At 41.4% G+C, this 25,788-nt stretch overlaps 1 protein-coding gene across 2 annotated transcripts in view; it reads left to right on the forward strand.

The window, feature by feature from the left end:
- Nucleotides 1-25,524, forward strand: part of scube3 (signal peptide, CUB domain, EGF-like 3) — a 79,624-nt gene extending 54,100 nt beyond the window's left edge. For both annotated transcript variants that reach the window (XM_060894400.1, XM_060894401.1), the window contains 16 exons: nt 3,422-3,538; nt 4,567-4,689; nt 11,456-11,572; nt 16,532-16,654; nt 17,486-17,602; nt 17,930-18,016; nt 18,502-18,618; nt 18,766-18,924; nt 19,537-19,740; nt 20,106-20,267; nt 20,556-20,723; nt 20,914-21,075; nt 21,172-21,369; nt 21,472-21,624; nt 22,396-22,475; nt 22,644-25,524. In XM_060894400.1, coding sequence (XP_060750383.1) covers nt 3,422-3,538; nt 4,567-4,689; nt 11,456-11,572; nt 16,532-16,654; nt 17,486-17,602; nt 17,930-18,016; nt 18,502-18,618; nt 18,766-18,924; nt 19,537-19,740; nt 20,106-20,267; nt 20,556-20,723; nt 20,914-21,075; nt 21,172-21,369; nt 21,472-21,624; nt 22,396-22,475; nt 22,644-22,796 — 2,240 coding nt within the window. In that variant the 3' untranslated portion in view covers nt 22,797-25,524. The remainder of the gene's footprint in view (nt 1-3,421; nt 3,539-4,566; nt 4,690-11,455; nt 11,573-16,531; nt 16,655-17,485; nt 17,603-17,929; nt 18,017-18,501; nt 18,619-18,765; nt 18,925-19,536; nt 19,741-20,105; nt 20,268-20,555; nt 20,724-20,913; nt 21,076-21,171; nt 21,370-21,471; nt 21,625-22,395; nt 22,476-22,643) is intronic.
- Nucleotides 25,525-25,788: the final 264 nt, after the last annotated feature.

Genomic DNA, 25,788 nt, shown 5'->3' on the forward strand with positions numbered 1-25,788 from the left:
ACGCTCATCTATGCCAGAGAACTAAAGGACTGTAAATATTTTGGTGCGCTTCGCCCAATTGATTATTAATGTCTGGGGCAGTTACTGCATTTTTGAGGTATGTAATAACACCCACTTTCTGTATTCTGCTTAAGCCTGCCAGCTTCCTTCTCTCTCTCTCTCTCTCCCTCTCTCTCCGTCCATCTCGCTCTCTCTCTCTCCCTTTCTCCGTCCATCTCTCTCTCTCTGTCCATCTCTCTCTCTCGCTCTCTCTCTCTCTCTCTCTCTCTCTCTCTCTCTGTCCATCTCTCTCAGTCTCTCTCTCTCTCTTTCTCTCTCTCTTCGTCCATCTCTCTCTCGCTCTCTCTCTTCATCCGTCTCTCTCTCTCTCTCTCTCTGTCCATCTCTCTCAGTCGCTCTCTCTCTCTCTCTCTCTCTCTCTCTCTCTCTCTCTCTGACTCACATTGTTTATCATATTAGAGAAACATTTGCTTTCTCATTTTTGTAAAAAGTCGCTAAATCTGCCGTTTAATGAGCTGAAGAATAAAATCCCAACATTTCCACATGTTTATAAATGTAGGACAGCTGAGGACACAAAATCTATAATCTTCAAGATCTTTTAGCACCAGATTAATCCGGCACTGTGATTATCCACTGACTCGTTACCAAAGGTTCTAATCATGCCAGCTTTGCATCTCAATAAGGAAACAAATGAAACGTTGGTTTTTCTCCTCCTCAAAAGTGCAGTGTAATGATAATGATAAACATCTTGAGTGTGTGAGAAATTCACACATAAGAAGACCAGCCTCCGATTGATTGCCTTCAAACCATATAATGAATTACTGGACCTTTATACAGTCAAGTTTGCTTGTTTTTATTATGTGTTCAGCATTTAGCAGACACCTTATTGCAGTCTCATCATTCAGTTGGAGTTACACTCAAGTCCACTCCTTACCTTCTTCTTACCACTTCACCGTTCATCCTCTGAACACGTGTGTACTTTATCGGTGTCGTTGCATGCACGTGATCCGTGTTGGGAATCTGCTCTGCACTTTATAGCCGATCTACGTGCACACCAGGATGCAGAAAATCCTTTCACAAACTTCGGTTTGGGTTGCGCAAGCTTTTACACAGAAATTTACCCAAAAAGAATTGATAAATGAGGCCCAATGTGCGTAGAGTGATGGAAAAAATAGACACGTCGGTTGAAATGACATGTTGTGACGTTAATCCAAAACCATTTGGGAGTTAAATGATATCCAAATGAGCAGAATGGAAAAAGTTTATGATGATTTCGGTTGCATTTATTCCCGTTGTAAATTCCTGTCTGTTTTTAGTTTGTGTTCGTTTCGTCGATGATGTGTTATTTGTGTCCGTTTTGCTGGTTTATTTCTCAACCTGGACAAAGGTATTATTTCACAAAAAATGATGAACAAACTGAAATATAATGTGGGCTGAAACCCGCGGAGGAATTTTTCTGTCGTATTTTTGTGTGTAGTCGGAATTAAAAATAGCCACGGGGCTTATTTATTTTCTTTTTTATTGCTGAATAAAATTTTAAAGCTCTTTAGTAAGTTCAGTGCATCCGACGTTCGTGCTGTTGCGTCTTCTGGTTCTTCTGTTAACTCAGAAGTTCCTGTGCTGCTAAAATGTCACTTTTGTTCACAGTATAGAAAGGATACCGTTGAAGAGTCATGACATAAGAAGCTGATTCTGGGAAAAGGTTTCCTCCTTTCTCGTCCTCTCTCATCTCCGTTGCGATTGGCTTGGCGCTGATCGTATTGCGGTCATGTGGTGTCTAGTTTAATACACAAAATTACAGCCAGAGTCCCAGCTAATGGAAAGACCAGGAAGAGAAGGAGTCGTGTTTGGGCCACATTGATGCATCTGATTTGAAAGCAATGTTCACTTTGCATTATTCATGATAATATTAATGGCAGTGTGTTTTTGCTATAATCCACATTTTAACTACAGATAAGTTTTCAGAGAAAAAGAGGTTCTATAGACAGCTTGAGTTTAAACCTCGTAGACAAACCGTATAGAGCGTTTATTTAGTCATTTGGATGTAATTATGTAATAATCATAAAAACACAGTGCCTTGGGCAACGTACCGTGATCCGATCAGGTGTCCATTCTCTCCAACTGAGGACATTGATGTTCACGCTGATGGTGGTTCTGATTTTCCTGAAACCTATCCATTAGGAGTTGTTTAAAATAAATAGATTATTGCAGCGAAAGAGAAATAAATCCACCTCTGGGACAAAAATAACGATCCCGAATAATCCATCCACATGGTGTTTCTATTATTTCTAATCAGTGAGTGTTACAGCTTACGTCACAGTTAGGATTCGCTTTCAGCTACGTGTTTTAAGCTAAGACGCAGGCTTTAATTTAAGGTCCTGCTGGTTTTCAGCTCTTCCCGGATTTGGAGTCGAGCTTCTGCTTATGAAAAGCGAACCTTAAAGAAATAATCCGCTCTGAATGACACGCATGTTAACCTTTATATTCATTCACTCATCTTCTACCGCTTATCCGAACTACCTCGGGTCACGGGGAGCCTGTGCCTATCTCAGGCGTCATCGGGCATCAAGGCAGGATACACCCTGGACGGAGTGACAACCCATATCGCAGGGCACACACACACACACACACACACTCATTCACTCACACAATCACACACTACGGACAATTTTCCAGAGATGCCAATCAACCTACCATGCATGTCTTTGGACCGGGGGAGGAAACCGGAGTACCCGGAGGAAACCCCCGAGGCACGGGGAGTACATGCAAACTCCACACACACAAGGCGGAGGCGGGAATCGAACCCCCAACCCTGGAGGTGTGAGGCGAACGTGCTAACCACTAAGCCACCGTGCCCCAACCTTTATATTTATTTTATTTATTTATTGTATCTTCAGCAGCATTCAGGATGTTCGTTATCGTGGAAAATAAGTAGATTTGGCTTTAGTTTAATTCTTTCATTATGGTTTATCTTCTCTTTGGCTACCGGATTTGTCTCCTTCAATTTCCACACCGCCATTAGAGTAGCTGGTGATACAGTAGTAGTGTGAGTGGGATTCATCTGTACCTAAAGATCGGCACTTTAGTCCTTTATTCTGTCCAGGACCACCTTCTCATCTGTACACTTTACTCAAACATGGTTTTTGGAGCTAACAGAAATGTTCTCCTACTGTAAGTGTAGCTAGCAATAACAAAGTTCTCCTGTTCTGTCAGCGTGACACACAGCATCTTACGTGAATAATGAAATACACCTTCGACCACCGATTTAACAACAGAGTCACAAATAAATGTATCTCGTGCATTTAAGGGGGCAGAGTTTTCCTTGCTTTTTCCAGTTAGCTAATATTGTAATGTCATTACTAGTATTTCTAAGGGTTTTTTTTTTGTGACACATCTAACTGTCCTACGTGTGTGTGTTCAGAGACGTGTGCGGTGAATAATGGAGGATGTGACAGCACGTGTCACGATGCTCTAACAGGGGTCCGTTGCAGTTGTCCAGTCGGATTCACTCTCCAACCTGACCGCAAGACCTGCAAAGGTAACACACACACACACACACACACACAGTATGGTCGCATGTCTTTTTTTTTTTTAAATACAGTTTAAGAAAATCAAATGCAATACAAATCGCTCCCAGCCCTGGCAGATCAAGACAGGAGCTCTGTTTCACGCCTGCGGGACAGAAAGGGACTTATTTTGTCCAGATGATGACGAGCCATTTCAGAGATGGATGCCTCATTTAGAAAGATGATTCACTCTTAATCAGAGCCATCTTTGCAGATTCAAAGACAATCAGAAGAGGCAGATGATATATCGATCTCTTCTTTGCGAGAAGGCTTAATCCAGATAAACCGCAAACCTTCAGGCGCCTGCTGGTATTAAAACTGTCCCGTTCTGAAATGTTCCAGAACCCTGGCACCGGTGGTCATGTGGCAGATTTAAATCAGTGAATATATACACTGCATGTTCAAAGAAAAAGAGACGATGGTGGTATTGCGATCTCGTTTTAATCTGAACATGACGTCATTACCTTTTCGGATACATCGACTTTTTGGAAGATTGTAATTCAAGCGGTTAAAGTTGTGGTATCGGTGTTGCCGAGCAACCGGGACACACGGACACTAAAAGACTTACAGTTTAGTAGAAATGTATACAAAGATGTCTTGTATACAGACAATGGAAAGGCTTGGTGACCATGGAAACAAGACAATCTTCCAGAATATATTAATATTTTCCTCAGATGTGTTGGTGAACTACTAAGAAACGATTCCATATGACTAGAATTACAAAGTAATTACACCTTCAGTTTATGGATTCTGCTTTTTTTTTGTACAAATTGTACATACAAATGTACAGGTAACCTTGCTGTTAAATCCCCTGTTTCTTATCTGTTCAGATAACCAGTTTTTACATAAAAGATAAGCTCCTTGGGTTAGGGTTAGGGTTAGGGTTAGCTTCCACTGGAGCGTTAATCTGTATCTCCATTTCTTTCTAGCATTTTTATTCTTCTTCACTTTTCTCCTTCACATTCACATTTCCAGTGTTTTTGAATCTTTTCCGTTCCAGATATCGACGAGTGCCGCATGAGTAACGGCAGCTGTGATCAGATTTGCCGGAACACAGTTGGAAGCTTCGAGTGTAGCTGCAGGAAGGGCTACAAGCTGCTCACCAATGAGAGGACGTGTCAAGGTATGAGATACTTTGTTTTGGAATCCTGGAAGTTTTTGCAAGCTACAAAGCAATTTTGCGCAATTATGTACGAGGCGGGGGGGCACGGTGGCTTAGTGGTTAGCACGTTCGCCTCACACCTTCAGGGTTGGGGGTTCGATTCCCGCCTCCGCCTTGTGTGTGTGGAGTTTGCATGTTCTCCCCGTGCCTCGGGGGTTTCCTCCGGGTACTCCGGTTTCCTCCCCCAGTCCAAAGACATGCATAGTAGGTTGATTGGCATCTCTGGAAAATTGTCCGTAGTGTGTGAGTGTGTGAGTGAATGAGAGTGTGTGTGTGTGTGCCCTGCAATGGGTTGGCACTCCGTCCAGGGTGTATCCTGCCTTGATGCCCGATGACGCCTGAGAAGGCACAGGCTCCCCGTGACCCGAGGTAGTTCGGATAAGCGGTAGAAAACGAATGAATGAATGAATGAATGAATGTACGAGGCAGTAAGGAATCCAAATGATCGGCTTAGATGATTCCTTGAACCAATTGCACTGGTCCAAGGTTCTTCAGTTCCCCACTCCCAATTTTAGTTCCTACCCACAGTTACTGTGTGATGCTAAAATGAAAGAAGAATTTATTAATCGTGGTCTCTTACATCCACGTGGAGTTGTCCTTGTTATTTGTTAAGGCTAGGTGTTAAGGCTAATCAAAGAATCCTGTGACTTCATATCACACATCCGTAATTAAACCAGAGTTTGTGGCGTAGTCGGCACACTCCGTTGCCCCCGTTCCTCCTGCCGTATGTACAAATTGAGGTACTTCAGAAGTGAAAATCTTTCTCTGGCTTGGTGCCATGAGACTGATGGAATAAATGCTCAGTAGGAGAGCAGGAACTCGGCCACTGAGCAAACAGAGAATCACGCTGGGCCATGCTGAGCCGAGCTGAGCTGCAGGTGTTGGGAATTAGAGCAAGCAATTTTCTCCACCTCCCCCAGCATACACATCTGGAGGCCTCAGGAGAGCTAAAAGCAAATAGAAAGACTTCAGAGTGAGAAGAACGAATATGCAAAAGAGAAGAACAGAACAGAGGACAGATGAGAGGTCTTGCCTTTCATTTGTGTCCTTTTGTGTGGTCGTCAGAAAGCATATTGAGATAATCAACAACGTCGGTATTCTCATGCTTGGAGTTCCAAGCTGTTTTATTTCTGTTTTCTTTTAGCCGTTCTCTTTCGTCCTTTTCTTTATTGTTCGATTTCCTTGTTTGCCTTTGTTTTGCTTATACGACTATACTCGTATTTTGTGGCATAGATTTTTTTGGATGTTCAGACATCAGTTTTAAAGTTGTGTGTTAGAATGATGCCATTTTACAGAGTGTAGTTTATCTAAAACCAAGCTGCCAATCACGCTAACCACACACTTCTTTAAACGCAACCATCTAACTGCTGTGTGGAATATTCCTTTTAAACCGGAGAGAAAAGCCGCCACAAACGCTTCCTGTTTTCCCTTCCTGTCATCTCGTATATACTTTTGGAACTTGGTGACATTCTGGAAGATTGAAGAGAATTAATTTCACCAGAAGCTGGAGTCTCAGATTGAAAGTTGGCTTACTTTATTTACAGTCATTTGTGACTATGTGTTTATGATCTCCAGAAGTAGTGACTGCAAAACCCCGACATCCTTTTCCCCATATCAGACCTATCATTTAGACCCAGCATCTGTGCTCCACCCAGACTTTGCTCCGTGACCTGTGGTTGTTTTCTTTCCCCACTCCCCACCAGGCCATGGGTGAGAGTGTGGGAACATTGTCAGCACTTTAACCAAGCTGCTGGATATTACCTTATTATGCTTATCTGAGACCAACTGTTTTTCTTCAAAAGGAACAGGCTATTATTTAGTTAAAAAAAAGGTGTTCAACAGCGGTTACCATTTTGGATTCCAAATCTAATTGTGCCATTATTCCTGAAAACAGTTAAACATAAAATCTCTAAGCCATCGCAGAAAGCAATCTCAGGTAAATAATGGAATTAATCTTTCCCTGTCATTGGGTGGTTCCCTCAAGCATACACTTATTGTATCTTTAGTATATGTCTTATACACAGAGGGATGCGTATATTCATAGATATGAATATATAATAGTAAGGCAATTACAGTCCAATTTTGCACCTTAAAGGTGGGGTCTCCGATATTTGAGAAATGCTTCAGAAAACTGCGTTGGTCTACCAAACAAAAGCTGATCCTGTATTAACACAGGTCCTTATCGTAAGCCTTTCTTGGCTTTCTTTCTTTGTTTTTATCCTCCATATCAATGTTAAAACCGCTTTCTGCTAACGTCACACATGCGCACTGAACACTCTCTCCGCCCATATTGACAAGACACGCCCCTTTCTGCTCATTGGCTACACGTTTGATTTGATTTTTGATTTGTTTGGTGGCCCAACGCAGTTTTCTGAAGCATTTCTCAAATATCGGAGACCCCACCTTTAAATCTTACCCAAGTTTGCAAGTGAAACTTGGATATTAATGGTATAAAGATAATGGTACCAGCCCAGTGACTTGGAAAGGTACGGTTCAGTACTACAGCCACCCTTTTAGTTTTTTTTTTAGAAGACCCCTTAAAAAGAAAAGAACCCTTTTTATGTACCCTTTATAAACAGGATTCAAGTAGGCCTTTTAGGCAATTTTTTGAAAAACAGCTAAACTGGTCTCCTGCATAAGGGACAACCTGAAGAACCTTCAACATTTACAAGCATCAAATAAGCAGACTGTAATTCATGCTATGGTATGGCAGTGGGTAAGTATTTGGCAAGTGGTCTTAGGACCGGGGGTGTGCAAAGTTTAGTATGCTGTTGTTATCATAGGGAAGGGGTAGGTTTTGGCTGTCAGGGAAGAACTCTTATCTTTATCCTGTTCTCCACACAATGCTTCTTAAGTGCACCCTAAGGTGAGAGGTCAAACAAATCGCTTAGTTCAGAGGTTTTTATCCACAGTGCCACACTGTTAGTGACTTTCCTGCTCTCACACACCTACTTCAATTCATCTGGCCCTGATTTTATATCCATAGGTTATTTGGTTTTCCTTTTGGGGTAACCAAAAAAACTATAGAAGTCTAACAAATAATATAAAACATTTTCAGTGAATCATTGTCCCCTGTAGATGGAGAGGGAGTCCTCCTGGATGACGCTATGGCCTTCACAGTCAACAGATCTAACTTATTTAACAGTGTTCCAAAATCTCCCACAGGTGTTTGACGGTGCTCACCGCCACCATCATCAAAAAACGCCAACTGAGGGAATATGTTTTGGAAGATCAGTGCTCATCTCTTCTAGTACATTAACATAGAATCAAGGCCAAGGCATGCTGAAGTTGATCTGCTGCCTCATCACTTTATGAAGACACTTGATGTCGGACTTCCTTTCATTTATCATTTGTTCTTTACTGAAGGTTACAAGCAGAGATCCTAAAGAACATCATACATCAACAGACCCTTTTAACATCATAAGAACTTAGGAAGTGATGCCCACTGTTTTACAAATCAGGATCTGATCACTGGCGCTTGCTACTCACCATGCCTGAAGGCTCAGATTATGCACAGAAAATGATAAATCTTTGCATAGATTTGACCTGTGGGGGGAAATTAGACAAACTTACAAGTATATACTTCTTCAGGATATATAGATCCTTTAAGGAATTTGTAAGTGCATTCTGTAAGTCCTAAGTAACCTCATAATTCGCAACTAACGCAAGCAGTTTTGCTAATTTGGCTAACTATTTTGCTTGGATTAACACTGCTACTGTATGAACCAAGATTTATACTGGAGGAAGAGGAGAAAGGTGTTCCAGTCAAGTTGTAGGAAGGTCATTCCATCCTTAGAAGTGCTACCTGAACTCTGTGTCACACACTTGACCTTTTGCTAATCCTCTGAGAGTAGAGTGAATGCTTCAGCCTAAACAGAGACTGCTTTTGAGCTCTGAATGCTCTCTAAATGCTCCGGGTTGAACGTGTAAACAGATTTTTTATTTTTTTTGCTTTATCTGGTGTTGACTGTCCCCCTGGTTTCCTGGCCATCATCAACCCTCAGCTTCAATCAATCAGGATGGAGCTTGTCCTTCGCCACCTTACTGAGGATCTGGATACATTCCTTAGCCATTGCTAAGCCTCCCCCACACTGTCCTTAGCAGACCATTCAGACTTGCCCCTTATCTGATCATGCCCTTGTATCCTTTAAGAGAGGCTGATAGAGCCCATATCTCTCCTCTGTAAACAGAATAGTTGTTAGCTTTTCCCCTCAAAATTCTATTGTTTCAAATTGGCAGTGGCTAAGATTAGCAGCTAACAGAGGTAGCATTATGGCTGCCAAGGTACCACAATGAAATTCTTTCTCTGTATCTTTCTTCGTCACCCTGTATCCCTTGCCCTTGATGATGATAGATTCCTAGGACCCACTTAGTTTGGTGCCAAATCTCGTATCTAAATTCTCAAACTTTGCTGTGCTAGCTAGCACGTACACAGGTCTACTACCACCTTCCCCGCATACACCGGTATTCATCCACTCTCTCTTTCCCAAAACAAGAGGCCCTTCCTAACGATGCAAGGTCTTTACTCCGATGTTTTACTGGGTTATGGAGATTACCGTGTTGCATAGATACGGCCCACACAATTAACAAATTCACTGGAAAGGAATGGAATGTGGTTTGGAAACACTGAAATCAAGTGAACATTTGGCCTGCTGGGTTACAGGATTTTGGAGGAGTATTTGAATATGATTGATGTATCTCGAGGGTCAGAAAGTTAGCAGCTGGGTCCAATGGATGAGGAAACCTGTCAGTGGTACCCTGCTGTCCTCCTGAACCCGTGCCGGTCTCTGTGGGGGAAACAAAGACCAGGCTCACTTAATGAATCTGCCAACAGCTCGTAAAACATTTCTGATGAAGCTTGAGCGATCTGGGCTGGAAAAAATGGAAAAAGAGTGTTATATAAAAACAGGCAGTTTGGTCTAGACAGTACAATGCTGAGGAGAAGTAAGAATGAACTGTATAGTGTTGTATAATTAAACTGTTGGTTGTCTAAAGCTAACTGCTTGCTAATGTTACAGATTGGGTTTACACTACCCAACAGTTTGCGTATTTGAGCGTTAAGTAGATCGGAAAACCATGGCTTTGGGAATAGGATGCTATTTATAAAATCTTTCTAAAATTGTGCTGCAAGGAACAAATGTTTAAGGGCCATAGATTTACTTTGCCAAATTCAGATGACCTACAGCTTTTATAACTTAGTCCATCAGCCTGTTGAAGGGTTAATCTGTTAGTATTGTTTAATAGGCTTACAGTACAGTACCTGCCCCAAGGGTCTTCCAGGGCCTTCCAAATTTGATTACCTTAATTTATTATCTGCTAGCATTCAATCAGTTTTATCCAATCAACATCATGTGTGGCATAATAAAACAGACCAGAAGCTGACCTACAAACAGGGTTATCTCATGTATTAGTCAATGCCAATTCTGCCTCATCCCAATTAGATTAAGTCTAGAGATTGTATCAGTAAAGCCCAGGATAAAGATAATGTGCTAATTATCAGCACAGCCGCTGTGCCGAACAGCAAAGTGATTTAGAGGTAAGGCAGAACACAATCAAGTGGAAGGTTAAGAGCATTTCCTCCCCAGTGGCCCAGTAGCAACTACCTGGAAGCCAACCCTCCGGTCACTAGGGTTAAATCTTCATTTTTAATGTACCACAGTTTATTATAATTTACTTTATTTTAAGATAACAGAGAGGTAGATTTCTTACGCATACACTACGTAGACATGCGAATAGCACGTAAGACGGCACACCGATCGACTCCCTGACGTCTAGACAGTTTTTGCCAGATTTTATTACCACATTCATGTTCCAAGCAGGTAAATCTTTCCCATATGTCCTGAGGTAAAACAGATCAAGTCACTTATTTGGCTTAGGCGAGTATGTGCCTGAAATATAAATAGATACTTTTCTGTACTGTCAAAAATGTTTATACGATAGTTGAAATTCTGCAAACCAAATGAATCAAATTACCATAATGGACAGCCAAAAATAAATTGAGTTGCAAGGGTGTTGGCTTATTGTAGATGGTTAATCTGGAAACCATAGAAATGATTTACAAATGATTTACATATGACATATTATTTGAAGGGGAGAGAGCACGCAAATTTCAAATTGATTAGCAAAATATTATCAAAAATCGATTATTTATTGATTATGTATTTAATTTAGATTTTAAACATGGCTTAAAAATAAGCAATTAAAAAAAGTCTTAACATATTGGAAAATCCTTGACCTAAATGAAATTTAAAGATGTTTTGAAATCTCTCTCTCTCTCTCTCTCTCTCTCTCTCTCTCTCTCTCTCTATCTATCTATCTATCTATCTATCTCAATCTCTCTCTCTCTCTCTCTCTCTTCTATTCTCCTCTCTCTCTCTCTCTCTCTCTCTCTCTCTCTCTCTCTCTCTCTCTCTCTCTCTCTCACTCTCTTTCTCTCTGCTCTCTCTCTCTCTCTCTCTCTCTCTCTATCTCTCTCTCCTCTCTCTCTCTCTCTCTCTCTCTATCTCTCTCTCTCCTCTCCCCCCCTCTCTCTCTCTCTATTTCTCTCTCTCTCCCTCTCTCTCTTCTATTCTCCTCCCTCTCTCTCTCTCTCTCTCTCTCTCTCTCTCTCTCTCTCTCTCTCTCTCTCTATCTCTCACTCTCTTTCTCTCTGCTCTCTCTCTCTCTATCTCTCTCTCTCTCTCTCTCTCCTCTCTCTCTCTCTCTCTCTCTCTCTCTCTCTCAACAGACATAGACGAGTGCTCATTTGACCGTGCATGTGACCACACCTGTGTGAACTCTCCAGGCAGTTTCGAGTGTCAGTGTCACAAAGGCTATGTCCTGTATGGAGTCGCTCACTGTGGAGGTAACACACATACGTTATTTTTTTTCCATAAGTCAGATATCAATCCAATCCCATCTTATCCTGTAACGTCTTTTCAGCTTCTTCTCTAACACACATGAACTAACAGTCCTTAGCTTAGATGAACCTGAGTGTTACAGAATAAGAAAAAGGAAATGCTACAGACCCTGTAGCAGTATTAATATTAGAGCTGTCTACAGAAAGATGTGTTGCTGAGTGTGACTGCTTCAGGGCAAAGATACATTCCTGCAATGCAGAACCTGCTCATCCTACATCTTGGGTGTGGCAGTATGTAAGTGTTTCATGGTGATCCAAATAAATGATGAGTTGTGAAATGCTTCTGAGTGAGATTTCTGTCCATGACTTCAGACTCAGGAGATCGCTAGTTTGAATCCCAATAATGCCACACACATCTTTGACTTGGAGACTAAGACCAACCAAGTGCTCTCTGATTTCTAGTTACTCTTACAATCATTTCTCTGATTCTTTCATAAAAAAAAAATAAGCCGATTCAGTATTGAGGAAGTCGGAGAGCAAGTGTTCCAGTTGAGTTGGTGAAACTCTACCAAAAGGAGACCAGAGTAGGTGATCATCTAAAGGCTTAAGGTCCTGACTGTATATCAGAAACTGCATGTCTTAGTCTAAATTTCAAAAATGGTACGCAAACAACACCACGTCTTCTTAGCAGAAATCCCCCCTTTAAATGTGAGCAAGAACTTATTAGACCCCCTACAGCAAGCAATATAAGTACATAAATGTACATGTCATTGTAAAGACTGAAAGCAGCCGCTCCAAAGCATAAACTGCTAGATGAATAATCTGATAAAGTTTACATTTATATCATTTGACAGATGCTCTTATCCAGAGCAACTTACATTTATCTCATTTATACAGCTGAACTCACGACTTTCCGATCAGTAATCCAACACCTTAACCACTAAGCTACCACGTCCCCAATAAGCTACCACGTCCCTAAACTAAACCAAACCCAAGTTGGTTTAGTTTGACTAGAAAATGGTATCTTTTGTAGCAGAAGACACAAATTCTAGGCGAGAAAAACACTTGTATATTTGGTTGCATATCCCATGCTTCTTCCACTTGTTTGTTTTAGAGGGTTTGTCTTTTTCCCGTTCCTCTTCAATTAGCTAAACTCCTTGGTGCTTGTCTTGGCCGGTCCTAAAACCCTTCACTGTTTTTCTCCTTGTTGCGTTTTGGGACGTCGTTTGCTGCATGAATTCCTCTCTCGTCGGTTTCTTCCAGTTAATCCTTTCTCCAGAATCATTTGTGTCAATATCATCCTGGTCTTCTGATTCTGATCTGGACTTGCCATTCTAATATTTTTAAAGAGAACTGTACATTAACATAAAAATTCTGAATTCACCCTGTTCGTGCCATTCGGAAGTAACCACCTAACCACAGTCTAACGGGTGATGTAAGTCTTGAGAGGAGAAATGCGTTCCTGTGGTTCAGTAGAAGGGAGGCGAGGCGCTGAAGGAAGCGTCACGATAGAAACACGTGTTTATGGGTGTATTAAGAGTATTCCGATGGTGACGGTCTCCACTTTCGTGAGAGTCACAGAGTTACAGAGCGGGTACAGGAAGGCAGTGAGGTGACCTGGCGCAGAGACAGGGCTGTCCAGGTATTCTTAAGATGTTAAGTGACCCTGTTGTGATGAATGGGGCTTTCTGCTTTTCTGTCCACACTTAACAAGCCTTTAGATAAGAGGCAGCATTATGGAAGACTAGAGCAATGGGTTTTATAGGAAGCTGCTCAGTTGTGAAAGGCATGCAGATTTAGAAAATATCTGGAATGCAGATATTAAAGCATTTAATGCTTCAAGAGCCAAAGTGTGACAGCTGGACAATGCTAGGGCTTGAGACCATAACCTTACAATCTGTAGCCCAAAGCCTTAAGCACTGATTCAGTGTCACAATAATTACTGAAATGTTGTCTTTTCAAATTCTGGAGAATGTTAGAACACCAAGCTGTTAACTCACAACAGCTTGGCTCTCTGATGTAATGGATTAGGATTAGGTTAGATTAGAAAGTATGGGAGAGATGGGATGCGATAGGATCAAATAGCAACGGTATTGTACTGGATTATAAAAACACCTGCCTTATGAATGTAAATGGAACCAGATTGATTACCGATAATTTCCTTCTAGAAAATTGCCAACCATAAAAAGAGTAACAGTGGATTCATCTAATCAAGTAAATATTATACCTTTTAAAGGCTTTGTTGGTTAAATTTGTTGCCTATATTTTCTATTTGCAACCCTTTTTCTCCCTGAGCAACACAGCAGGCAGAAACGAATTTAATTTAGATAATCCAGACACAATAAATCTGTAACATTACAATACACTGTCACAATATTACATCACTTAGCCACACAGTCTGTTTTTGCCTCAGGGTCTCTGCAGGACTAACTAAGAAAAAAAATAAATGATCGCAGCAAAAAAAGAAAAAAAAAACGTTCCCTATGTGCATGAATCGGTTCGGTCTAAGAGGCAGGTTCCGGGGGTCTCGGGGGCACGAACAATTGTTGACACAGAAGGTCAATGAAGGTGTCAATCAAACAAGCGTTTTTTTCTTTTTCTCCTTCTTCCTTCTTTTCTGCTTCTCTGTTCACTGAGATTAATGAGCGCCTTGAATGCAGATGGCCGAAAGAGGAAACACAAAGTCAAAGGTTCTAGTCTGGAGACGGTTCGAATCTGGGGTGAGAGAGCGAGGGGGGGAAGAAATAGCCCAAAGAAAAGGGAAACCAGACCAGCCTAGCAAGCAAGAGCTTTATTCATTAACGAAATTCAGTTTCATTGCTATTCTGTTCCTCTCTGGCTTTAACTAAGAGCAAAGCCTTTGATATGCCTAAAGACTCTTTATGCCGTCTTCTCGGTCTGCCTTTACTTCAAAACCACTTAGTCAAACTCGGCTCTCTCCATCTCTTTCTCTCTTTGTTTTTTATTCAGCTCCCATCTGGTTTGCTGTGTTTTAGAGAGTGATTGTGGTTTTACTTTTTCCTTTTTGGGGGAAAAAAAAACGTGCTTAGAGGCATAGATGAGCATGCAAGCCAGTGAAAGCATACAAACCTTTGGCCTAGGTTCTGCAAAAGTCCAATCAAGACAAGGGGGAAAAACAGTCGCTGACACTCAAATTATGATGAAGAAGCTGCTGCCAACACTCATAGTATACAGTATATTTTTTCCTCAGCTGCTTATTTGATTCATTTTCAGGAAATAGCTTACATTCTTAAGCCCTATTCGGACGGGATTAGTTTTATGTGGGGACGTGGGGGTAAAGTAATTATTATCAGAGCTTCTCAGAGATTTTAGTCCCGTCCGAATGTGCCATCTCGGTAATCATTACAGACAATAGCCCTATTCGGACGGGATTAGTTTTACGTGGGGACATGGAGTAATGCAATTTTACCTCAGGACGTCTGTAATATTAATTGGCCAATTCTCACGGGACAAGACATCTCAGTAAAACTAGCAGAAGTGTTCGTAATGATTACCGAGATGGCACATTCGGACGGGACTAAAATCACAGAGAAGCTCTGGTAATAATTACTTTACCCCCACGTCCCCACGTAAAACTAGTCCCGTCCGAATAGGGCTAATGTCAGTAAAAATTACAGCGACTTTTACCTTCTGTAAAAAGGTCCGGAAAAATTACCTCAGGTAATACTAATCCCGTCCGAATAGACCCGCTGTAAATATGTACGGTAAAATTCCGTCATTTCCTGTTTAAAAGTAGTTTTTGGCGCGTTTTGCAAGCATGGAGGCGCCATGTTGTCTGTTTGCGCACGTGATAACAGGAAGCAACGTCATACGCACATGACGACAAGGAGGTTACTGTGGTGCGTAAAGCGAGTTACCCCTCCCACTTCTGCTAGTTTTACTGAGATGTTTTGTCCTGTGCGAATTGGCCAATTAATATTACAGAAGTCCTGAGGTAAAATTGCATTTCTCCACGTCCCCACGTAAAACTAATCCCGTCCAAATAGGGCTTTAGAAAACTGTAGGGTTCTTCACTTGCCTCTTCAGTGTCCCGATCAGAAAGAGGTTCCGAGTAGAACTCTTTTTGGAGACTAAGAAACCTTAATTATCCGATAAACCCTTAAAGAACCCTTGAAGAATAGTTTTCTTTAAAAGTGTCCTATAAAGTTTCCCTTATACGTACATTCCTCTTCTCATAACACATGTAAGATCTGTAATTGCAACTACAGGCTGATGAAGAGATCGACAATCCACAGGGGTTTACTGGACAACGATGACACTGGACAACAGAGGTGTACTGGACAGACCGGTCCATGACAGATATGTCTATGGAGGTCCATTACTGATTTAAATTGGTCCATGAGATGTTCCTGTTGGTCCATTTAAAGTCAGTCTTGGTCTGTCTTGATCTGGTATTTGTTTGTCTTCATTAGATTTGTAGAACATCGTTCATCTTAATGTTCATATCTTTTAACCTCTTTATGTTCTCCAATGTATAAGCTCGGAATTTTTCTTAGAGTTATAAGGAGCAAAACTAGACAATATTTTTGTCTCCTGACCGCTGTGTTATAAACTTTTATGAGGTTTAGCATCGTTGCTGCTCTAAAATGTGTTTCAGATCAACAAGAGTTTTAATGTTTACAAGGAGTGCGAGTCCTGATGGGGAAAAGTGAAAACTCCAGAATATATTTGCCGTTTTATTGGAACAGAGTGGCTTTTATTCTTTTTGCGTGTATTGTTTCTGACCTTCTCACATACGAAAGTGAGCAGGGGTCAGCCTGCTCGGCACCGCCGGAGCTTTAACCCCTGCAACTCACAACCTGCTGCTTGAGGGCACGAATCCAAGCACAGAAGGAACAGTTCAGCCTTAAAGTTTTCTGAGCACGACAGTCACATAATGGAGCTTCCTAAATCATATATAACATTACAAAGAGCATCTGAAGTGTCCCTTGTTTTGATTTTCAGACATCGATGAGTGCAGTATAAATCGTGGCGGCTGTAAGTATGGCTGTGTGAACACGTTGGGCAGCTACGAGTGTACTTGCCCTCCTGGATACAAACTGCATTGGAACAAGAAGGACTGTATCGGTACGTGTACAACACTCACACCTACTGGTTAATACACACATTACACCAAATACACAGTGAAGATTTTGCTGGTTACTGTTGTGTAAATAATTTAGGGGAAATGTATAAAAGTACATTTTAAGTCTTAACAACTGCTCGTATGTTTGATGAACATTTAACTACCTTCTGGCGACACTATGAGTTCTTCTCACTCTCTCTCACTCATTTTCTATCGCTTATCTGAACTACCTCGGGTCACGGGGAGCCTGTGCCTATCTCAGGCGTCATCGGGCATCAAGGCAGGATACACCCTGGACGGGGTGCCAACCCATCACAGGGCACACACACTCTCATTCACTCACACACTCACACACTACGGACAATTCTCCAGAGATGCCAATCAACCTACCATGCATGTCTTTGGACCGGGGGAGGAAACCGGAGTACCCAGAGGAAACCCCCGAGGCACGGGGAGAACATGCAAACTCCACACACACAAGGCGGAGGCGGGAATCGAACCCCCAACCCTGGAGGTGTGAGGCGAACTTGCTAACCACTAAGCCACCTTGACTATGAGTTCTTATGAAAGTGTAATGTTTCTTTAAAGGCTTTAACTCTGTTCCTTTCCAAATACCAGCCAGCAGTGAGCTGGTACATTGTTTAAGCAGTTTTATAAATGATTCAAGAAAAGTTTAGAATAATTACCTAAAGGTCATTCTTGGGCAAGGGTGAATATGTCCTTTATTAAACTGGGCGAGGTACTTTATTATACCTCCCTAGCAAATCGGATGCTTATAAAAGCGATGTTTACTTGTTTGTTGATCGACTTAAGTGACGTATTTGTTGCCACAGAGGTCGTGAAGTGTCCGTCCAGCCTGGTGGCACCAAAAGCAACACTCTCTTGCAGCAAGACAGGCAAAAAGGAGAGTTGTGCCCTCACCTGTGCATCCAAAGCACACTATCTGGCAGGTACGTGCTGCAGGAACACATTTACAAGTCTGTTTTTTTTTACCGTATGCACGGAATGAGGAAAACCGATTGCGTTAAAAATGTTTGTGCTAGTAAGATAAGTGCTAGTAAGATAAGAGATGATGTGCAAAGTACAACACGGTATAGTGAACAGCAGTGGGAAAAAAAAAAACTAAGCTAAAATGTTTAGATTTAGGAATGTGTGGTTTGTTGGTAAAAAGAAATTAATTAATTAATTAAAAAAATAATTAGACAGTTTTGTAGTCACTGAAAAGGTTTGGTTTGGTTAACGGGACACGGTAAATTCATCTGACTTCCTCTGTGTAGAATCTGACAACAGTTACACAGTCAGCTGCGGTGTCCGAGGAGAAAGCCAAAGTAGACTGAACTCCAGCAGCAGCCAGAGCTGCATAGGTAAGAGCAAACACAGCATAACCTGATAAGATGACTGGATGGAGGGATGAATGGACTGGAAGCAAAATTAGATGGATGGATAGTTTAGATGAATAGAAGGATGGTATAATGGATGCGTCTAACAGGGGACTGGATAGCTGAACGGATGATCGAGAGATGGATGGATGAAACCTGGATGAATGGACAGATAGATGGATAGATTTATGACTGAATGCTTGAGTGGAATGACGCATAGATTATTTTGATGAATGGTTGGATGGAGAGACGGATTGAGCCTGAGCAGATGGCTGGACAGATGGGTCAATGTGGATGGATGGATGGATGAAGTGGATGGATGGATGGATGGATGGATGGATGGATGGACCCGTGGATTGTGTTTGGATGTGATGAATATATTTGTTGTGATGAATGTGATTAACATGACTGGATGTTCTTTAGTGATGAACGTGATTGGTTGTGCCAATGCTGCTTTGGTTTGTTTGTAGAGACTTTGGCTTCTCCAGTGAAGCAGACGGCCTCATTCCGAATCAAGAATGCCAAATGCCACTTGCACCCCAAACTCAGGGGACGAGTAGAAGATGGAGGCAAGCAGATTGGGCCAGGTGAAAAGGCATAGGTCAAAAGTTAGGACATTTCACAATCACTTTGTATAATATAATAGCAAAATGTTGAGTTGTTCATGTTCTCCAGTCCTAGTGTTGTTCAGGTTGTTGTCATTGTAGTGTGTAACCTGAGTGTGTGATCTGCAGGTGGTCAGCTCTGCACCAACTGCCAAGTCACCTTCGTCAATCTAAAGTGCGAGTCCTCAAAGAAGACCAAAATTCGCCACACACGTAACCCGGCTAACAAAGAGGTCACACGTATCACGCTGGAACTAGAAGCAGAAATAAAGCCTGGAGACACTACTGGTAATTGTGTACAATCAAAGGAAGTAAGAATAATAGATAAAATAAGCAACATGGCGTGATGTGAAGCAGCTTGACTTACCACCATAAGTGAATATTGCCATATGACCCAAAGTGTTTTAACAGCTGTGTTATTTATTAAGGCGTATCATCGTTTTATTTGTTATTAGAACGGGACTGATTTACTGTGATAAACCTGTGATTTGCCTTACAGCAGTGCTACTGCCAATCAGAACTGAAAATTCCAGAGTTCCGTCGTAACCTTTTGTTTGTCGTAGCCGTTCATTATAGAAACCTGTTTCTGGAAAATTTATCAGACGCTCTTTCATCTGAAAAGGTTAATTATGTAGCACGTCTGAAACTGCTCTCTATTTTTCCATTTCTTTGCTGCCACCATGTCTACTAAACACTCGGAAAAGTTAATGTGCACCTGTTAGCTGTCTGGGGGGGGAAAAGCCTGAGAGGGCAGTCAGGAACTGTCATGGTTTAACTCTTATGTTTTAGCGACATCTAGTGTTTTAGCCTGGAATTTTTTTTGGAACGAATCCAGACTACATATTAATATTGTTTAAAAATGTATCAAGTGTCACTTCGGAATTGCTCTTTGTCATGTAGGGAACTGTGACCTTAGCTGTGTGAGGAAACAAATGGAGCAGAAGATGAAGTCTTCCATCAAAGCACTGAAGAAGTCCATCAACCAGGAGAGGTTTCTGATCCGTGTGGCCGGTCTGGAGTATGAGGTCGCTCAAAAGGTCACACAATCCGCTGACAAACAGGAACACTGTGGCCCCGGGAGAGAGAGAGACAGCGGCCGATGTGGTAAGAGCTGCTGGGAATAATGTACAATGACAAATGGGCTACAATATATATGTGTGTGTGTGTGTACATATATATATACTGTATATATATATATACATATATATATATATATATATATATACATGTACAAGGTAGGTGTATATAATAAACTGGCAAATCAGTGTGTGTGTGTGTGTGTGTGTGTGTATACACAGCTTTCAATAAAAACCAAAACGAAAGCAAACGTATACACACTGAGCAGTCAAAACAGGGAGACAGTTGTATTTGTATGTAATCCATTTCAAGAAGCTTTGGATTACAAACAAAACGAGCGATGTAAGTGACATCATAGTCTCACCGTCTCCCCGTTCTGACCGCTCTCTCAGTCAGATGTTTGCCTGGTTCTTATTATCACGGCGAGACGGAGCACTGTGTGCAGTGTCCTCCCGGAACCTTCCAGGAGCGTGAGGGTCAACTAGCCTGTGACCTTTGCCCTGGAGGAGATCGCCATGGCTCACCGGGTGCCCGTAACATCGCTTCCTGCTCAGGTAAGCACGGTCGAGCATCAGCAGTCAAAAGCCCGAGGAGTCTGTTAAGGTTTGTTCATTTTTTTTTTTTTTTATGAAGGAATCTAATTTTAAAGCATCATCAGTCATATATTTAGAGTTAATCACGAGTCCTGATTCTATTTTAATAAGGGTGCAGCTTTTTAAGTCCACTATTATGATCTAAGTCTTAATACAGCATGAGACACGAGCAACTGATCATGAGTCAGAGTAAAGCTGCTAAAATTTAAGCTAAAGCTCAGGCTCACTCTTGTGCTGTTGTGATTTAAGGTAAATGTGCACCGGGATATTACTCAAGTGATGGGTTTAAACCGTGCCAGCCTTGCCCTCGTGGCACATACCAGCCTGATCATGGAAGAACGCTCTGTTTCCCTTGTGGAGGTGGCCTCGACACGAAGAGAGAGGGATCCAGCTCCTTCCATGACTGTGAGGTCAAAGGTCAGATTTAACTCGGATGTTTTAAGCTACACCTACTGTATGAAAAGTTTTTTATGAGTGATACGCCTGTAACGTCTTTAGCATTTAAGCACATGTAGCAAAACATGCCAGCCATGTACAACCTCATGTACAATGTGGCTGTGGAACTTCTGGAAAGCTAATTTTTTTTTTTTTTATAATGTTTCTTTAGTATCTTGTCCTCCTGGACATTATTACAACACCTCTGTGCATCGGTGTATCCGCTGTCCTGTGGGAACATATCAAACAGACTTCAAACAGAACTACTGCATCTCCTGCCCTGGAAATACCACCACAGACTTTGATGGTGCTACCAGTGTTTCTCAGTGCAAGAGTAAGCAGAGTCTGTACTATCATCTCCACATGGGCCTTTAGATGCAGCACTAATCGGAGCTGTTGAGCCTCTAAACTGTTCTGTATCTTTTGACAGACAGAGAATGCGGAGGTGAAATCGGAGAATATATCGGCTACATCGAGTCTCCAAACTACCCGGGAGATTATCCTGCTAATGTGGACTGCATCTGGACCATCAACCCTCCGAGTAAGCGTAAAATCCTCATCGTGGTGCCAGAGATCTTCCTTCCTTCTGAGGATGACTGTGGAGACGTCTTGGTGATGAGGAAGAACTGTAAGTGCCTAACAAAGGACTAACGAAACAACAGGATACATAAGACATGACTATGTAATTATTAAATATATCATTTTTTTGTTAAACTCTCCCTGGCTACAGGGTCAGTGACCTCCATAACCACGTACGAGACGTGTCAGACGTACGAGCGGCCCATCGCGTTCACGGCTCGTTCACGGCGCCTCTGGATCAACTTCAAATCCAACGACGTGAACAGTGCACGTGGCTTCCACATCCCCTACGTCACATACGACGGTACACAACCTGACACTTTCGCTACTCATCACTCCCTTTAAAGGTGCGGTGCACGATGTTTGAGAAATGCTTCAGAAAACCGAGTCGGGCCGACAAACAAAACAAACGTGTAGCCAATGAGCAGAAAGGGGCGTGTCTTGTCAATGTGCGGTGGAGAGAGTGTTCAGTGCGCATGTCTGACATTACCAGAAAGCGATTGAAACACTGACATGGCGGATACCTGCCATTACCTCTGCCTCGGGTTCTAGGTGTCAAACGTCGTCTTCGGCGTGAAACGGAGCTAAACCTTTCACGGTACAACAAACACATGTGTATTACCATAGTATTACTCATTGTGTTCATTTACTGATAAAAATATCCCCTCGGCCAGCCGCCCCAGCAGGTTCCGCCGTAATAGTTGCCTGGGTTACGTATGTATGTGTGGGGCGGAGCTATGAAAACAGGGGTGACACCCATTTGGGTTAAGGGCGTGTTTGTTTTGGTGATTTCAAATGTCAACATTGGCTTTCAGACATCGTGGACCGCACCTTTAATCATACACACACATTCACTACTAATAATGATCATCAACATGTTTTTATTGCATCCTCTTCATTATGATTGACTTTTTATACACACTCAAAAATTTTCCACCTTACGTTTTTATTTTTAAAAATGACATTTAAAGGTTATATTACTTTGGTGAGATCGTTTCGTTAACAAAAATGTATGAGCAATTTTTCATTTTCTGATTAAAGATATAATCATTATTTATTTATTTATTTATTTTAGAGGACTATGAGCAGCTGGTTGAAGACATCGTGAGAGATGGAAGACTTTACGCCTCAGAAAACCATCAAGAAATCCTGAAGGTTAGATAAATATTATAGAAATGTAAACACATGATGTTAAGATGAGGTTAAATGACATTATGTCCAGTAGTTAGAATAGATCATGAGGTCATTTGTATCTGTTGTTTTATTCTTGTCCTGATGGATTACATGTGGTTTGTCTTTGTCTCCACTTGTGTCTCTCATAAGGACAAAAAATTAATCAAGACGCTGTTTGATGTCCTGGCGCACCCCAATAACTACTACAAGTACACGGCTCGGGATTCGAACGAGATGCTGCCGCGTTCCTTCATCCGACTGATCAGCAGCAAAGTCTCAGCCTTCCTCCGACCGTACAAGTAGCTGCTAACGCTCGAAGGATTTATGTTCTCGACTCTGACAGCAGGCTTCAGTCTACAGGGTTCAGCACACGCTTTGTTTAAAAAATCCAACCAGGCTTTTGACTTTTTACTCGCTTCACTATGCACATTCGGTTTTGAATTTCTGCGCTGTTTATTTGTATCGTTCCTTTCCGATAAGAAGAGGCCGATTTGGTGAATAATTGTATCACACGTTTGCAGCATCTGAGTTTTCTTTTTGTGCTTTTAGGACTTGTCTTCATCACCACACTGTGCTGTGCTGCGCTATCTATCAGGACATACAACGTAGAACGTGTAATATTCCCATGAGCACCACAATTTCTACATGATCTGACCCCTAAATTGTCCTTTTTTTTGGTTTGACAAAGTTTGACATCTTGTATATGACCAGAAAGTGTCCTTGTGCTCATGGGAATATCGCACTGGGAAAGAGTTGTGTAGTTTGTGTGTGTGTGTGTGTGTGTGTGTGATAGAATGTGTGTCGTTCTGTCAATAAGCACGACCTGAGCTGAGCTTCTGCTGTTTTGTGAAGCACCTCATCAGATCGTTTGTATCTCCGTCGTATTTCCATCTTTTCCTCTCACACACTTCACTCCGTGTCATTAGCGTCATCGCGGCTCAGCTCTTTAATCTTTCCACCACGCTGTAAAAACAGTACGTTCCCGTCTGTCGACGTTGTATTACTAGTTTTCGGGGTTTCATATATACGTTTACGACCATATATCGGCGTTAATTTAACGAGGCGTAGAATTCGTAGCGCATTATTACGAGACTGAAACGTTAGAGCTGCGGCGAGGGACAGAGTTTATAGCGAGCGGTTCTGCAGAGAACGAGGCTGGGATGCAGTTTTGTTTTTGTTTGTTTGTTTTCTTTTGCAGGACATGCGATTGCTGCTTCTTCAATTAAAAAAAATAATAAATAAATAAATAAATAATCACTTTAAATTTGCTCTGATAAATAAATTCAAGCCTTTTGACCCAAAGGTCCTCAAAGGGAAATTCCACCTAAAAATGTATTCTTTGCAGACCTCCATACAGTTTAGTTGGTGTTAGGCTACCAGTGATTAGAACCGGCCTTGACTTTCGACCCCTCGAGTCGAGTTCTCACCGCAGGGTGTGTGGTCTTCACAGGGAGAAATAAAGCACAGAAACGCTCTTTGGTTTCTGAAACAGATCGAATGCTGGCTGAAAATCTCCACCGTGAAGAAGCAGCGGCCCACACGACGGTTTTATTTTGTTTGTTTGTTTTTTCAGATCAAGAAACGTGTTCGATATTAACACAAATCTTGTGTCAAACTGCCTGCTTAGATGCTCAATATTCACAGCATGGATATGACACACGTCATCATCATCATCGTCATCATCATCATCATCATCATCATCATCATAATGTAGAATGCAGTTTAGTGTATGCCTGTGGAAGCCTGCACTCATCGTACACAAACTCCGAACACGTTATGCGTGCCTTACGAATGTGTTTAACGTTCCCGACGGTTAAATGGAGAGAAAAGACAAAATAATAATAAAATAAAATAAAACATCACACACTTGATAACACCAGGTGGCGTCTCTCTCTCCAGGTAGGAAATTTTTTAGCTTGTTTTATTGTATATTGTAAATATTAAATGAACGTAGACTAATGTCAAGTCTAAGAGTTAAAGCCGATCCCAAATAACAGTCTTATATTAATAACATCCCTTAACGATGTATTAAGGGATTAATCTTTTATCGTGCCCTTCTGAACACAAACTCGATTCAGCCGTGAAAAAAATGTCCAAAAGGATTGTTGTTTTTTTTTTGTTTGTTTGTTTGTTTGTTCGTTTGTTTGTTCGAACTGCTATGTAAAGAGAAAATATTTTCGATTTTTTTTTATTTTTTATTTTTTTTTTTTTTTATAAAATACTTTTTATGTGTTTATATTACAAAGAAAATTATTTTTTTGCCCCCAGTTTCTCTTCCAAAGACCATCCCAGACGTGCAATGTTTTATTACTGAAAACGTTCATTCTGCCAAATTTTTCAAAGAATGCACTGAGTTTGCAGTTTATTCTTTGGACTGAATAAACGACTCATTCGGCCTTTGTTTGAGAAGGAAAATATATAACAAATTACCCCAGACTGACCCCCCAATCCCCCCCACCTCTCATTATTACCCAATATTAGGGTAAAATGTTGAAGTCAGGCCACTTAGTGACCCCAAAATAGTTACATTTTGCTTTGCTCACCTTTTTTAAAGCAGCTCTAGGCTTCTTATTCACCGACGTGGGGCAAAGATAAAGTTAGTCGTGTTTTATAGCCGGCAAAAGGTTCGTCTCAGTGCAGCTGGATCTGGAGGAAAAGGGGAAAAAAAAAAGTCATTTGTTAAAATAAATAAAGAAAGAAAAGAAATAAAAATCTTATGGCAAATTTACCAGCTTTGAATGTTCAGAAAACTAAATGCAAAAGTGTAAAAACATTATTGTAATTTACCCTCTGTGAGAATTTTCTGTCTTTCTTTCTTCCTTTCTTTTTTTTTTTTTTTACTGGCTGCCTGAAGAATTGTTTTTTTTTTATTTTATTTTATTTGAGATTCCTTTCCTTTGAGAAACGACTTGGCCATGGTGTTGCATGGAGTGGGTAATGGTATTTGCACTTGAAATTGTTTATGCTCATGTAAAAATGTCTGGATTTTGTATTGTCTTTTTAAAATGAAAGGATTTGGTGTTCATACAAACACGAGTCTTGTTTGGTTTCTTTGGCGAATAACCTTAAAGGTGGGGTCTCCGTTGTTTGAAAGCCAATGTTGACATTTGAAATCACCAAAACAAACACGCCCCTAACCCAAATGGGTCCCACCCCTGTATTGATAGCTCCGCCCACACATACATACGTAACCCAGGCAACTACTGGAAAAGAAATGTGTCTTTATCATAGCTGAAGGGAAGAACAATACGATTGTAGATAAACAAACAAGCAAAAATGACACACAAGCATAATC

This window comes from Tachysurus vachellii, chromosome 19, assembly GCF_030014155.1.
Source record: "Tachysurus vachellii isolate PV-2020 chromosome 19, HZAU_Pvac_v1, whole genome shotgun sequence".
Taxonomy (NCBI): domain Eukaryota; kingdom Metazoa; phylum Chordata; class Actinopteri; order Siluriformes; family Bagridae; genus Tachysurus; species Tachysurus vachellii.